General features: G+C 41.6%; 1 protein-coding gene and 1 non-coding gene across 3 annotated transcripts in view; one reads left to right on the top strand and one right to left on the bottom strand.

The window, feature by feature from the left end:
* LOC101603901 (programmed cell death 6 interacting protein) overlaps nucleotides 1-16,791 on the bottom strand; it is an 82,289-nt gene that overhangs the window by 13,786 nt on the left and 51,712 nt on the right. For both annotated transcript variants that reach the window (XM_045136290.1, XM_045136292.1), the window contains exons 8-15: nucleotides 15,033-15,255; nucleotides 11,870-11,993; nucleotides 10,282-10,459; nucleotides 7,937-8,048; nucleotides 6,070-6,239; nucleotides 3,090-3,338; nucleotides 1,305-1,439; nucleotides 161-255 (exon numbers count right to left, since the gene is read on the bottom strand). In XM_045136290.1, the coding sequence (XP_044992225.1) occupies nucleotides 161-255; nucleotides 1,305-1,439; nucleotides 3,090-3,338; nucleotides 6,070-6,239; nucleotides 7,937-8,048; nucleotides 10,282-10,459; nucleotides 11,870-11,993; nucleotides 15,033-15,255 (1,286 nt within the window). The remainder of the gene's footprint in view (nucleotides 1-160; nucleotides 256-1,304; nucleotides 1,440-3,089; nucleotides 3,339-6,069; nucleotides 6,240-7,936; nucleotides 8,049-10,281; nucleotides 10,460-11,869; nucleotides 11,994-15,032; nucleotides 15,256-16,791) is intronic.
* On the top strand, nucleotides 4,728-4,862 carry LOC123455692. Its single transcript, XR_006634075.1, has one exon. It is a non-coding gene; the product is annotated as a small nucleolar RNA SNORA33 (small nucleolar RNA).

The raw sequence follows: 16,791 nt of genomic DNA, 5'->3' as shown, positions 1-16,791 counted from the left end.
CAGGCCACAAACACCACATATTCTACACACATTCTACCTACACACACACACACATCAAGAAGAAGAAACTGTTACATCATATCTCCAAGTTTACCCCAAAATTCCTACTTGATATTTTAAAGCAGAATACTATTAAGTACAATTTGATGCATAAACTTACTTTAAGAGCTCATCTCTCTCTGTCTTCCGTGCAAACACTATGTCGCTGCACTTGTTCTGGAACCTGACCAGGATTTCAGTCAGATCGTTGTAAAACTACAAGCAAAATCAACACAAGTAGTCAACAAGAAACAAACGTTTTATCTAGGGAGTAATACTATCTGTAGGTAATTTATCAGTGTTGGTTAGTCCTCAAACCTGAAATCTTCTGCAGAGCTAAATCCATACCACCTTAAGTATTAAAAATGACCAAAGATTTGTAAAGAAAATAAAAGCCAAGTCATTTTTACAAACTTCATCACTAAAAACTGAAACGACAGTGGAAGCGTCCCGCTCACGAACATGCTCCCAAGCCCTACAGCAGAGCCGGCGGTCAAGCCTGTGTCACACTGAGGGTCACATCTGCACTTGCTAGAGAAGTGCAGCAGCCAAATCTTTCCAGAAGCAGTCTCCTCCGCTATGTGCTTGAACAATGCACGTAATCCAAACAGAAATGGCATCAAACTGCCCCTTCTACTCAGAAGGCTTGGCAGGGAATTCAACCCCTTCAACTCTTCAGGGTAACTTTATTCTGCCATCATTTAAGTACCGAAAAGAACTGTACATGTGAAAACTTAAAAATCACTTGTCCTATCAAAAGCAGGATAATCGGTAAAAACAACACAAACATTTCTACACATGTTTAAGGGTCGAGGCAAGCAGGGTAATTAGAGCATGCTTAAAAAGCACTGTGTTACTCAGGCAGGTCACAACTCTGTCCTCACCAAGCCACCAGCACACAATATAGAAGTCACGTGTCCCTCTCCCCAACAGATCAACCCTGACTCCAGATCATTCATGAGTCACTCACCTGGGTCAACTTCCTCTCCCTTGAACAGGTATCACTGGCTTCTGGCACCTGTAGTTCCCACTACCTGTAATGCTACGTCCCTTTCCTGCAGGCTGAAATCTACAGCTCATTCCTCAGTCCCAACCATGCTGATGCCTTCATCCGGCATCTCTTGCAACAACAATCTGACAGAGAAGCTACAGGCATTAGGCTAGCAAGTTCAAGGCAAAGAATAACTTGGTCCAGCCAGAAATGACTTCCCAAACTATACTTCCACATCTACCCATGGCCAGTTCTCTTTTGGATAGACTCATACCTTTGTGCCCTCCTTCAAATTAGCTACAAGTTCAACGAAGTTGTCGTAAGCAGTGGCCAAGTTCTTCAAAACGTCTTCTCTTAGGTTAGCTTCATTGTTACATTGCTTCATTTTTGAAAATTCCTGGTGGGAGACCTTGTTGAGAGAAACACACATACAACTTACATTTATTTATAAAATTAATTCAACTCATTTTTGTTGATCTCTTTTCCAAGTAGGAAAATCATATATAATTGCAGGCATATAGGTATTTTTTCAATAGTAAAGTGTTCTGATTTTTTGTTGTTTTGTTTTTTGTTTTTGTTTTTGTTTTTCTGTAGAAGGGTCTTGTTCTAGCCAAGGCTGACCTGGAATTCACTAAGTAGTCTCAGGCTGGCCTCAAACCCACAATGGTCCTCCTACCTCTGCCTCCCCAGTGCTGGAATTAAAGACATGCACCACGATGCCTGGCTGATTTTTTCTTAAGTAAAAATATCACAAATCTAGTGAGTGTCAAAATAAATCATTTTGATTACAGGTTTCTCTTAACACACGGAACATAACCAGAGGAAAAGATGAGAACTACTACTTTTAGAATATATTACGTAGACAGAATAGTCATGGCAGAAACACTAAAAGGGCATTTCCAAACCTTGTACCCAAACTACTGATGTATAAATATATGTGCACACCTGCACCTACCTGAAGGCAAATATCTAAGCAAACTTAGGTTTGCATTACATTCAAAATCTAACTAAAGTCTTCATGTGATAGTCATATAACTTGGCAGGAACGGATGATTCAAACTCTTTATTCCCCACCTATGGCAATTAAAAAAAAAGAGAATCTTTGAAAGATTGGGGGGGGGGTTGTATCTAAAGTTCCAGGCACTTTTGTGTGCATGCATGTGTGTGGCTGTGTGTAGATCAGAGGACAATCTTAGGATGATGGTCCTCTCCTTCCACCTTGCCTTGTTTGTTTGTCTTTATTTTTTGAAGTAGGGTCTCACTCAGTAGCCCAGGCTGGCCTCAAATTCCTGGTGATGCTCCTCTCTCAGCCAGTCCCACCTTGCTTGAGACAGGGTGTCTCTTGTTTGTCTGCCACCAGAAAGGCCAGTCTGGCTGACCCAAGACCATCAGGCTCTCCTGCTCCACCTCCCATTGCCACTGATGCAGTGGGATTACAGATGCTGCGCCTCTTTACATCTGGCTCTATGCAGTGAAGGCACGGACCAGTCCCAGAACTGAGGAGGCCACGGCAAGAGGACTGTGAGGTCAAGACCAACCTGGGGTATATGTTTGTTCCAGTACAGCCTGCAGTATAAGACCTGGGGTTTCTGTGAAAATACAGACGTTATCATGTCCTACTCTAAATCCTTCAACTGCACATTCTTAAATGAACAGAGGTTTGATGCAAGCATATTCTTTTTGTGGTTTTTTTAAAAAATACTTTTTAAAGATGTTATTTTTATTTATTTGAGATGGGGGGGAAGAGAGAATGGTGCACCAGGGCTTCTACCCACTACAAACGAACTCCAGATGCATGCGCCACCATGTGCATCTGGTTTACGTGGGACCTGGAGAATCAAACCTGGGTCCTTAGCTTTGCAGGCATGTACCTGAACCACTAAGCCATCTATCCAACCTCTAAAATATTTTTTATATGAGAACTTTACTGTAATGAACATACTGCATGTTGGTCATATTCCCCTCAGGTTACAGTCTTATGTTCCCTTGCCCCCACCCCCATTCCCAAGAACTCATTCTTTTTTTTTTTACAAATATATCTTAAATATATAAATTTTACCTGAATATTCTTTAGAAGTCCTTCCTGTTTCTGCAGAGATTCTTGGACTTTAGCTGTAAGCCCTCCATAGATCCTATCCAGTTCAGTAACAGAAAGAGCTTCCTCATTTATCACACCATCTTGAGCCAGAGCAGTCAAAAACTTGCTTGTCATGTCGAAATTTACTGACTTCAGGTCATTCTCAAGACCCTCTCTGTCCTTCTTTACTTCATCAAGACTCGATAATAAAGATTTTAAGACATTTACAACCTAAAAAAAATAATTTTAAAAAAATTAAAGCTACTCACCACCCAAGAAGGTATGGAGGGTCCCCGCGCAGGGGGAAGGACAGGGAGGAGGGTAACGATGGTACCAACATGACTGCATACACTGCGTACATAACTAATAAAGAAAAAAAGGGGGCAGGTCAGCCTGAGCTAAAGGGAGACCCTACCTCAGAAAACCAAAAAAGAAAGGAAAAGAACAGAATAGAAAGGAAAAAAGAAAAGAAAAATATTTCAATTCTGGCTACGCCCCTGAAGTAAGCATAATGAACTTAGTTACTGTGTTACCAAGAACAGTCTAGGGCACAGGAGTGCTCAGCACTGAGACATCTCTATCACAAGGCTCAGGGTCCATTGCGGAGGAGGTGGTGGAAAGAATGTAAGAGCCAGAGGAAGGGTAGGACTCCTTACAATGTGCTCCTCCAGGCATAAAATGACCTGGATATCTATGACCTCACAGTGCCTGACACTGCCTACACAAGACCATCAACCATCATAAGAGGAGGAAAAGATCATGACATCAAAATAAGAGAGACACTGATTGAGAGGAGGAGGGGATATGATGGACAGTGGAGTTTCAAAGGGGAAAGTGGGGGGAGGCAGGGAATTACCATTGATATTGTTTACAATTATGGAAGTTGCCAATAAAAAAATAAAATAGGGCTGAAGAGATGACTTAATGGTTAAGGCATTTGCCTACGAAGCCTAAGGACCCAGGTTCAATTCTCCAGGTCCCACGTAAGCCAGATGCACATAGTGACACATGCATCTGAAGTCCATTTGCAGTGGCTAGAGGCCCTGGCATGCCCATTCTCACACATTCTCTATCTCTCTCTCCCTCTCTCTGTCTCTAATAAATAAATAAATAAAAATAAAATAAATTTTTTAAAAAAAGAACAGTCTAAGGAAAGCTCAATTTTCTTATCTACAAAATAGGAATAGTAGTTATTTCAAGATCACTATGCAGGCCAAGATAATCCATCTAAATCACTCAAGATGGTTTTTAACACAGGATTAAGTGTTTCATTCTATTAGCCATTATCACCTGGTAGCTGAGATTTAAGGTTTAATGTGTATTTTGGACAAAACAGAGGCTTAGGCACCTAAGAATTCAGACAGATATAAAAGAGTAAGGAGAAATAAACTATCATTTATTTTACTGAATTATAAATACCACCACTTTAATTATGTGACAAAATTTTTATTGGGCTAGGTATAGTAGAATATATAAATTTAAAGTACTATAAACATATCACTATTGACATATTTAAACTGATAATGAACTAAGTCAACTAAGACTTCGTCTTAAAACCTATATGTAAGCTGTCTAACTAATAAAAAGAAAGGAAGGGAGGGAGGGAGGGAGGGAGGGAGGGAGGCAGCCAATTACTCAGCTTATCTGACTGCGTTCTGCAGAAGGGTACAGAAAGCTGGCAATATTGGTGACATATTACGAGCCTTAAGGACAGGACAACTGAGGTCGTTAAGGTCCCTGAAAATGGCTACATTACCATAATTTTGAAGCATTTTCCTAAGACTTAATTAAAATTTTACTGTAACTTTTCTAAGTTTAATGAAAGCCGGAAGAGTTAATAAATTGCATGTTAAAAAAAAAAAAAGGAAAGAAAGAAGAGGAAAGGAGGGAGTGGAAGTGCAAAGAACTGTCGTTTTGACCTCTCAGTAGGTCACATCTAATAAAAAAGGGGAGGAAGGACCTGGAGAAATAACTTAGTGACTAAGTACATGCTTACATAAAACACACTAGGCTTGGGCTGGAGGGATGGCCTGCAAAGCCAAAGGACCCAGGTTTGATTCCCCAGGACCCACGTAAGCCAGATGCAAAAGGTGGTGCATGCATCTAGAGTTCATTTGCAGTGGCTGGAGGCCCTGGCGCCCATTCTCTCTCTCCTTCTCCCTCTCTCTCAAAAAAATACACACTAGGCTCTGGGTTTGTGCCCAATACTGAAGGGGGAAAGATACTAGATTTGGTTGCTATGCCCTAAAACTTTGGTTGTTTTGTTTGTTGTTGGATTTGCAGTTCTTTACATATTAAATCTTATGACCACCTCCTGTATCAGCCAATGCCTAATCGACATCCCTTGTCCTTAGGGTCCCCCTTAGACTCAGGTCCCTTGTACATCCAGCTCTGCAGCAGCCACCCAGAACCAATGCTTTTTCCATATGCTCTTTCCACAGCTTATTAGACACTCACTTCCTCTCTCTTTTGTAAAACCGGAATTACATGCAGTTCTCATATAGAGTATCTTCAATTGACAGTACGGTATTAATAATTTCCTATCACAACAGGCATGGTGGCGCATGCCTTTAATCTCAGCACTTGAGAGTCAGAGGTAGGAGGATCGCCATGAGTTCAAGGCCACCCTGAGAATACAGAGTGAATTCCAGGTCAGCCTAGACTAGAGTAAAACCCTACCTCAAAAAACAAAACAAACAAACAAAAAATCCCTATCACATAGTAAATGTAATACAAATTTAACTGTAACAATCCAAATTTATTCTGCACATGTGGGGGTATGCGTGTGTGCACATGCACAGTGATGCTTGGCATCAAACCCAAAGCCCTGTGCCTGCTTCAAGTGTTCCACCACGGAGCTATACTTTTTACAGGATGACAGTAAGACATTGGCAGTGCACTGTACACAATGGCTTAACAGTCTTCCTCAGCAGAGGGCTGCCCACGTCCAATTCCCCCTCACCTCGCTGCCCTGCATGGTCCTTGCTGGATTGGCAGAGGGGATGGCAGCATTCAGTTCAGGCTCCGGCTTACACAGAAGCGCGATGGTGTCTCGATGAGACTGGTAACGTTCTTTCACTTGTCCATCTGCCTGCATGGCTTTATCTAACACGGCTCTGACACTGGCACCCTCTAGAGGAAAAAGATGTCCAGAAAAAAAAGTCTCAGCGGTTTAGAATCAGGTCTTCAACACACCCTCCTCCTTCTACAGGCCCGAGTTCACGAGAGGAAGCCTCAACTCCTAGACTTTGCATTTTGGTTTTTGGAAAAAAGAAACAATCTTTTATAAAATCAGAGGCACAGCCAGGTGTGGTGGCGTACACCTTTAATCCCAGCACTCGGGAGACAGAGGTAGAAGTATCGCTGGGAGTGCCACGCCACCCTGAGACGACACAGTGAATTCCAGGTCAGCCTGTGATACAGTGAGACCCCATCTTGAAAGAAAACTAAAAATAAAAATAAAATAAAATAAAATCAGAGGCACAGCTAAGCATGTAACAAATGAACAAACTGACTAACTGCTTTCCTACAGCCCATGGACAGAGAAAGAAATCATTCACTCCAAACATTGGCACAACTTATTCCACAGGAAATGTGTCTTAAAAGAAAATCAAATATATATTTGTGGGGGAAAAAAAATCTCTTTCATAAAGATAAATAAAACAAATCTGTAGCATGATGAAAATACTGATCTTCATGACATCAAAAGTAAAAGAGACACTGATTGAGATGGGCAGGGTATATGATGGAGAATGGAGTTTCAAAGGGGAAAGTGAAGGGAGGGAGGGTATTATCATGGGATATTTTTTTTATAATCATGGCAGTTGTTTAAAAAAAAAGTAATTAAAAAAATAAAGAAAATACTGATCTTAAGCACAAAATCCTAATAACCAGATTCTTGGCAAGCATAATTTTGACTTCAAAATAACTGCTAAAACTCATTATTTTATTTTAAAATATTTACTTATTTATGACAAAGAAAGAGGCAGATGGATAAAGAATGGGCATACCACGGCCTCTAGCCACTGTAAAGGAACTCCAGATGAATGTGCCACCTTGTGAATCTGGCTTTATATGGGTTCTGGGGAAATCAAACCTGGGTCCTTTGACTTTCTGGCAAATGCCTTAACCTCTAAGCCATCTCTCCAGCCCTCTAAATCTAGCCTGGCTAGATTTTAAATATATTTATGTAATATATATATTTATGTAATATATGTATATATATATGTATATATATTTATTTATATAATATATATTAAATAAATATATATTATATAAATATATAAATTTGGCTGGGTGTGGTGGTGCACGCCTTTAATCCCAGCACTCGGGAGGCAGAGGTAGGAGGATCACTATGAGTCTGAGGCCACCCTGTGAGACTACAGAGTGAATTCCAGGTCAGCCTGAGCTAGAGTGAAACCCTACGTCAAAAAAAAAAAAAAAAAGTTACTTAAGAGGGAGAGAATATTGGTGCAAGCTCTAGGGCTTGTAGCCACTGCAAATAAATGGCAGGTGCACGGGTCACTTTGTGCATCTAGTATCATGTGAGTGCTGGGGAATCAAATCTAAAGAGACAGGCTTTGCAAGCGAGCGTCTTTGACCACTGACCATCTCCCCATTTGTCTTTGGTTTGTTTTGTTTTTTTCATTTTCACATCTCACGTTGAACATGACTACTTCTGTTACCATTTTTATCTCTGATCTAAGTAAAGACTGCTATATTTTCATTACTAGTACTCAGTTCAGTAAAAACAAGCTTACAACTAAGCCTAAGAACAGCATGAATGCAAGTGGGGCATGGGGAGGAAGACCACAGACGCCCGTTTTTACCCGCTCTTAAAGGCTTGTAGAGGTCACTGGACGGAGTCCTTTGCCAGCGCTCCTTGAATTTTGCTCTTAAATCGTTATCAGTAGCTTCTTCTTCATCCAGCAACCTAAGTGACTTAAAAAGAAGCAGAGAGCAAGTCCAGTCGCACCGTCTGGAACCTGAGCTACTGAGAAGCATAAGCAAGGGAGCGATAGGTGCAGATCGGCTGTTGCAGCTTCTGTCTACGGAGCAGCTCTCCCGTCTACCGCTTAGCGCTCGCGTCTCCAAAACGCCGCCCCTCACTGCCGCCTCTCTGTGGCCTGAGTGCAGCTCAGCTTTCCTTTCCCTACCGCTGCCTACCGCTCCTAACGCGCGTTCACCCGCAACACCACACCACAGCTTCTTTGGCTCACAAACCAAAAGATTTTAAAGAACTGCATGGCATTCTTTGTAGAAGCCCTGGGACTGGAGCAGGAAAGTCTTAGCTGAGTTTCACGGGCATTGAATTCAACTGGGGGTCTGGTCCATATGCGGGCACTGATTCCACAGGTCTGCATTAATGCCCAGGGCCCTGTACTTCCTACAGCTCAATACAACACAGATTTAGTACTACATGACACCAATCTGGTTTCAGTTTCTCTGATAACAATGTTAAGGACAGTATAATATACAATCCCTCATAAAAGTAGCTTCCCCAAGGCTGGAGACATGGCTCTCAGGTGAAGGCACTTGCCTGTAATGCTTATTACCAATCTGGGTTCAATTCTCCAATACCTATGTAAAGCCAGATGCTCAAAGTGATGCATGTATCAAGAGTCCTTCTGCAATGTCTAAGAGCCCTGGCATACCTTGCAAATAAACTATCAAAATATTTTCAAAGTAGCTTTCCCAAACCAATAGTGCAATAATTTTCCATGCTAATCTTTTTCAAAAGCTGATTGTTTTACTGAACTAATGCAATATTCTAATCATTAACGTAACAGTAAAAACAACTACAATTTTTGAACACTTCTTTTGTGTCCCAAAGCCTAAGAATTTCATTATTTTAGTTTAGCTAATTTTTTTAATATTTTATTTTTATTTATTTATCTATTTGAGAAAGAGGGAGACAGAGAGAATGGGTGCACCAGGGCCCCTAGCTAATGGAAACAAACTCTGGACATATGTGCCATCTTGTGCATCTGGTTTACGTAGGTCCTAGAGAACAGAACATGGGCCCTTTGGCTTTACAGGCAAGTGCTTTAACCACTAAACCATCTTTCCAGCCCTTAACTAACCTTCTTTAAGTTTGGTTGGGTTTTTTTTTTTTTTAATTTATTTGAGAGAGAGAGAATGGGCACACCAGGGTCTCTTAGCCACTGCAAATGAACTCCAGAGGCATGCACCACCTTGTTGCATCTAGCTAACATGGGTACTGGAGAAATCGAACCTGGGTCCTTAGGCTTCACAGGCAAGCACCTTAAACTGCTAAGCCATCTCTCCAGCCCTTATCTTTTTTGTTTGTTTGTTTGTTGTTTTTCAAGGTACACTCTCACTCTAAACCAGGCTGACCTGGAATTCACTATGGAGTCTCAGGGTGGCCTTGAACTCACAGTGATCCTCCTACCTCTACCTCCCGAGTGCTGGGATTAAAGGCATGTGCCATCACACCCGGCTTAACTAATCTTTTATATAACCCTGGGAAGTACGTAATCCCATCCATAAGAGTCACACTGCCTTAAGTATTTAAGGGCCCTGCCTCTCCTCCACAAAACTCAAAAATAAGGTAAATGCAACATCCCTGAAATGGGAATGCTATGGGTCACCTGAAGAGAACATGTAGCTCTCTGTCTGTCAAGAGCACAGATAAGCAGTCTACGCACACCTGCACCTCAGGAGAGACCCACCTGGCAATGGGGAGAAGTGAAAGCACCATAAAGGAAAACTGACAGCAGTAAACACTGGCTTTGGCCAAAAAATAGAAATATCAAATAAATAAGTGTTTATTATAAGATGTCATTTCTATGGCAAATGTTATAAAACATCTAAAAGTCTAACTTATTTATCTGAGTCCATGTTCACTGAGAAACCTAATGGCTGTGAACCAAAGAAACCACTAATTATGAAGACTATGCAGTATATGATAGTGGTTCTCACAGCTCACTAGTATGATACAATGTTGATATGAATTTAATTAATATGCATTTATTTCCCCTTATAATGAACTCATTCTGACCCAACAATTCTTCCTGAGGCTGAAGAACAAGCAGGCTGTGGACACAGTAAGTTCACCCCAGCAACAACTGGCACTCTGGGACACCCACAAGTCCTAACTCCTGCGACACCAAGGCCAGAGTGTTTACTTGAAGAGCACATCTCCACAGCATACCTCATCTAAGATTTCTCTATTCCTCTGGAGTAATTCAGGCAGTTCCTTTATCAACTGGTCAACTGTCTGGATTCCTCCCTGTTCAATCACAGATGTAGACTTGGTCAGTATAGACTGAGGTACAGTGTCTCCAGACACATCTTCAATTGCTGCTGGAAGGTTGAGGGACGCTAACACCCTATGGAGAATGAGATGCCATGTCATGTGTAAGCCTACATTACCTTTAAAACACCAATCACTTATACATGCTCAAATCAACAGCAATGAAGTTAGCATCCCCTAATACTGGATGAACCATATCAATGGAAAATAGAACAAAGAGAAAGAGAAAAACAAAATAATTAGTGATTAATAAGATTCAAACAAAACTGGAGCAAAGGAGCTGGTTCAGCAGTTAAAGGTATTTGCTTGCACAATCTGCTGACTCGATTCAATTTCCCAGCGCCCTCGTAAGCTGCCTGTGGACCAGCTGCTCTGCTGTGGCAGGAGACACCGTCTCTCCAAGAAGGTGGGACACACACCACAGCCTGATCTCCACATGTGTGCCATGGAATGTGCACTCCCCCAACACACACACAAATTAATAAACAAAAATTTAGACGATTAAAACAAGACCAATAAGTAACTGAGATATTTAAATTCACAGTCCAGAATTGAAAGCCAAGCACACAAAAACTACGACATTAAAATATTCCAGCTTAGGTTCATGGCTAGAATTGAACTTTCAGATTAAGTATAAAGTCAGAAATTCTATCTTTCTTCTTTGTTTTGTGGTATTAGAAACCGAACCCAGAACCTTGACCATGCTAGGCAAGCAAGCACTCAACCACTGAGCCACTCCGAAGCTCCAGAAATTCTACCTATACCAAGTGGCTTTTTATATTGATTATGTTGTCACTAACAAATCAGAAATATACACAAAATAGTTACAATTCCCTCTCATTCACACAAAATATCAAAGAACACAGATGACCAAAGTATTAACTAAACCACCAACTCTTCTTAGCTTTGTGGCACACTAGCAACTTTTCAGTGATGTCATTTACATGATGTAACCCTATCTACTACTTATGAAGGTAGCAATGAAATGACATGATGTAATAAACTGCTCAGAAGGAAAGTTCTGCTCAGACAGACTGCCTCTTAATCACATACAAGAGTAAGTTTATGTTGTGTTCCTACTGGATAACTAAAAATGAACAGAGTGCTACATACATATATCCCCGGTATACTAAAGGCGGAGAGCAAGGTCATATGTTTAAAATTTGCATGAGCTACACAGTGAGCCCTATATTATTGGTAGAGTGTAAAATGTTTCCCACAGGCTCAGGTATTTAAACATATGGTACTCACCTGTCTTCTGTAACCTAATCTCTTCCAACTCTAAGTGTTTATATCTTAATAAAATGCCCCACGAAAGTTGTGGTGGGTGTGGTGTGCATACCCACATCTACTATATTGTAAGTCCTGAGCACTCTGTTCTAAGGTCAGAAAACTAGTAGTTCTTGTAAACTATATAGTCAATGAGCAAGGCAATAGAAAAGTAGAATTTTTCAGACAAAATGTATGAAAGCTACGTTCTACATACCCATTTGCCAGAGTAGTGGCTTCTCTCATCTGAGCAATTGATCTGTTGACCAGGTCAGCTTTCCTCTGATTGAACGCAGCCAGGGACTGCTGCACAGACACGGGAACCATCTTCTCAAACAGGTCTGAAGTGGGAAGGGAAATCCCAAAGAATTTTTAAGGCAAAAACACAAACTGCAGAACTGTTCATATTTTCTCTATATTCACAAAGGGCCGTGGGGTGAGGGCGCCAGGTGGTGACAGGGCGGTGGCTGTGGGGAGTCTGCGGAAAGCTGGGCTCCCGAGCAGCTTCCAGCACTGCCCACGGGCGGGCTGTGAATGAGACCATGCCAGCAGCACCAAGGGCAGGCCGGGGGCTGGGCCCTTGGGGCAGATTTCTAGGCATCCCGGGGTCAGAGGGCTGCAAGTCTCCCTCACGACACGCCAGTACCACCCAAGCAAGGATGCTACACAGGCCCAGGATGCATATGCACAGCCTTTGTGGGTAAAGGAAGATCAAATATTCGGTTCTCTTGTTCTGACCACTATGTTAATTTCCATGTTTCCACAACAGTCCATGAGGTATGAGCTATTATAAATCATCCCAATCTTAAAATGAGGCCCAAGAGCACAAACTTGGATGAGCCAGGAAGGTGTTGCATGTCCATAATCCCAGCACTCAGAGGCCAAAGACTCACAAGTGAAAGGTCAGTCTGGCTTTATAGCAAGACACTGTCCCAGGCTAGGGAGTTCAGTTGTTGACTGCTCGGCCTAGCATGCACAAAGCCCTTGGTTGGATCCCCACAGCACATAAAACCAAGAGTGGGCTGGGTATGGTGGCACACACCTTTAATCCCAGCACTTGGAAGGCCAAGGTAGGAGGATCACCATGAGTTTGAGGCCACCCTGAGACTTACAGAATGAATTCCAGGTCAGCCTGGGCTAGAGTGAGATCCTACCTTGAAAAAGAAGGGGGGAAAAATACTAAATCATTATTGAAAGCACAATAATGAAGAAAACATTTAATCACTAAATTAATGGACAAAGCAATAATGAAATCTTCCTTTGGAGAACTTTACTATCTTTACTTTTTCAAATATCTTATTTATTAATCTGAGAAAGACGCAGGCAGCGAGAAAGGGCACACCAGGGCCTCCATCCACTGCAAGTGAACTCCAGAGGCATGCACCATCTTGTGCATCTGGCTTACATGGGTCCTGGGGAATCAAACCTGGATCCTTAGGCTTCACAGGCAAACACCTTAACCACTAAGCCATCTCTCCAGCCCCTTTACATTTTTATGCCACTGTGCACGAGGGACCTCTAGTGAGAGTGCTCATCTGCTGACTGACTAGGCAGGGCACAGTGTGGATTCAGCCTGCAGCTCCACCATTTCCTACCTAACTTTGTAAACCTGGGAAAGAAAATCCCTCTGAACAGCAGCACCCTCTTCAGGAAGACAGAAATACTAGCAGGCCCAGTCTCACGGGATTGTTGTGAGACAAATGGGGTATTTATTCATAAGTACTTAAAACAGTTGCTGGAACATGGTAAAGATTTTGTTTGCTAAGTTAATGTAAGTAAAATAATCACTTATCCCAGGATCTCAGATCTACTACCCAGGAGACCTCAGTCAGGAGACATTAAATATATATGTACCTATAATACCTGAGGGTACAGTACTCATTTCACACAAATATAACTCTAGAAGTTTACTGCTTTAAAAATATAGTTAGCCGGACTGGAGAGCTAGCTTAGCGATTAAGGCGTTTGCCTGCAAAGCTAAAGGATCCCGGTTTGATTCTCCAGGACCCATGTAAGCCAGATGAACAAGGTGGCACATGCATCTGGAGTTCATTTGCAGTGGCTGGAAGCCCTGGCATGCTCATTTTCATTCTCATTTTCTCTCTCTCTCTGCCCCTTTCTCTCTCTCAAATAAATAAATAAATGAAAACTTATATAGATATAGTTAGCTGCCAAGGATGTGGTGCACACCTTTAATCCCAGCGTTCAGGAGGCAGTGGTAGGAGGATCACCATGAGTTTGAGGCCACCCTAAGACTCCATAGTGAATTCCGGGTCAACCTGGGCTACAGCAAAACCCTACCTTGAAAAACCAAAAATAATAAAACACACTCACTCACTCACTCTCTCTCTCTCGCTCACTCGCTCTAGCCCAGGCTGACCTGGAATTCCCTACGTGATCTCAGGGTGGCCTTGAACTCACTGATCCTCCTACCTCTGCCTCCCGAGTGCTGGGATTAAAGGCATGTGCCACCATGCCTGGCTCCTTAAGTTTATTTTTAATGGTAGTATCTCAAACATAAATGTTGTATTAGGAAAATGGTAAGTGTCTGTTTAAAGTCTCAGTCACTACACAAACCCACTTTCAAGTTTTCATTCAGTATACATTTTACACATGCTTGACTTTATATGGGGTCTTACTCTGCCTAAGGCTGGCTTCAAACTCCAACCTAACCTTCCCTGTCCAAGTGCTGGGACTGTAGACATGGACCACCATGACCACTCTCATATTCATTTTAAATTTTATTTTTGTTTATTTATTTATTTGACAGAGAAAGAGGCAGAGAGAGAGAGAGAATGGATGCACCAGGGCCTCTAGCTGCTGCAAATGAACTCCAGATGCATGTGTCACCTTGTGCATCTGGCTTACATGGGTCCTGGGGAATGAACTTGGGTCTTTTGGCTTTGCAGGCAAGTGTCTTAACCATTAAGCCATCCCTCATATTCATTTTAAACAATATAAATGCAAGTTATACCCCAAGCATGACATAATATGGATATGAATTTTGAATTTTAAAAAAATGCCTATTAAACTAGAAGAAAAGAGCCAACATCACTGAGGTACCATTTTCTTTCTTTTTGTTTAATTTTTATTTTATTCAATGGAGAGAAAGAGACAGAGACAGAGCATGGGTGCACCAAGACCTCCAGCCACTGCAAACAAGCTCCAAATGTGCTTTGTGCATCTGGTCTATATGGAGAGTTGAACCTGGGTACTTAGGCTTTGCAGGCAAGCACTTCAACTGCTAAGTCATCTCTCCAGCCCAGTACTATTTTTCTTTAAGTAAAATGGGAAATAAATAATATGCAGGGTCTGTGAGAGGGAAAATTAAGAAGAAAACAACCTGAGAAAAGACGGGAGCACCTGACAAACAGGCATACCTGTGAATTTCTGGCTGACGGGGACGCTGACAGGAGTCGGTTTCACCAGTGTGGCTTTGCCCACAGGATCAAGATCTTTAAGGTCGGGAACTCGATCATGATAAATGAAGTCATTATCCTTCTTCGCTGCAGTAAGGGCACGGCTGATTTTGTCAGAAAAATCCTTCACACTGACATACTCATCATAGCGAGATGCTACTGTCTTAATCAATTCTGCTGCATGCTGAAAAGAAAATGGCAAGATAGATAGATAGATAGATAGATAGATAGATAGATAGACAGACAGACAGACAGACAGACAGACAGATATTGCTTTATTTCTCTACCAAGCATTTTTTCAAGAAAAATGCATAGATATAGATATCCTTAAAGACTGGCATTTCTATCATTGTAGCTGACAGGATCATCTGAAAAATCGACCATCACAAAATAGCTAAAACTTGAAGATATTTAAACACATGGGCAAACTGCCAGTGTAATAAAAGAAACCCACAGGTCACTCAATACAGGCTGCCACTAAGGAAGCCATGTGACTCTAGCAGTTAACAGTACTAACTGCCCTCACGGAGGCGAAGACAGGGTCAGAAAGCAGAGGCACCCCTCCTCTAGCCACTCACAAAAAGGCCATGGCCAGAATGAGCTGCTGCCCGTGACAGGGTAGATCAGATGAAAGTGACCCTCCAGCACAGGAGTCGACCAAACAGCATGTCATTTAAGTGTCACTGAGGGAAAATCACCTCACACACATTTAAGACTCATCTTTTAATGCATAGATGGTAGGTGATATAATGCTATCTGATAAAATTAGATAGGTCATAAGAATTTTCAGGGGTAAATATAATACATAATGTGGTAACATTTGCCATGTGCCAGGAAGATACAAATCTTAAATTTTCCATTAAATACTTACAGTTACTAGCTACATACGCAATTATAAGAAACAGGGCTGGAGAGCTGGCTCAGCAGTTAACACACTTTCCTGAAAAGCCTAAGGACCCAAGTTTGATTCCCCAGTACCCATATAACACCAGATGCACAAGGTGGCACATGTGTCTGGAGTTCATATGCAATGGCTAGAGGTCTTGGCATGCCCATTCTCTCTATTTGTATCTGCCTCTTTCTCTCTTTCTCTCAAATAGGTAATATAATATTTACTAAAAAAAAAAAAAAAAAAAAAAAAAAAAAAAACTGAAAACTCCCTGTTATCAAAGTAGATTTTAAAAAAAAATTTTTTTTTTATTTATCTATTTGAGAGAGAGAGAGAAAGATAAAGAGGCAGACAGAGAGAAAGTGAAAATGGACATGTCCGGGCCTCCAGCCACTGCAAATAACTCCAGACACATGAGCCCCCTTGTGCATCTGGCTGCCGTGGGTCCTGGGGAATTGAACCTGGATCCTTAGGCTTCTGAGGCAAACACCTTAAGCGCTAAGCTATATCCTCAGCCCAAACTAGATTTTTTTTACTCTCCTCTAGTAACAATGTCTGGACTAAGCAAGCAAAAAAAAAAAAAAAAAGATTATAAAAGATTTAAACAAAGCAGGGAATGCGTTTCACCAATCACGGGGATCTTTGAGCTCCACAATGAGATTATGTAATATTCTAATGCCTACAGAGAACAGACATGTAAAATGACCAGATCAGAAGAGAGAGCCTAAAATATTAAAATCACACCAAAAAATGATACAATAGTTCCTATCTAGTGTATCTTGCTACAATTATCTAAAATAATAAACTTAGGGCTGGAGAAATTGCTTAATG

This window comes from Jaculus jaculus, chromosome 17 (assembly GCF_020740685.1).
Source record: "Jaculus jaculus isolate mJacJac1 chromosome 17, mJacJac1.mat.Y.cur, whole genome shotgun sequence".
NCBI classification, from domain to species: domain Eukaryota; kingdom Metazoa; phylum Chordata; class Mammalia; order Rodentia; family Dipodidae; genus Jaculus; species Jaculus jaculus.
The sequence above is the reverse complement of the archived record's forward strand: the minus strand, read 5'-3'. Positions and strand labels throughout refer to the sequence as shown.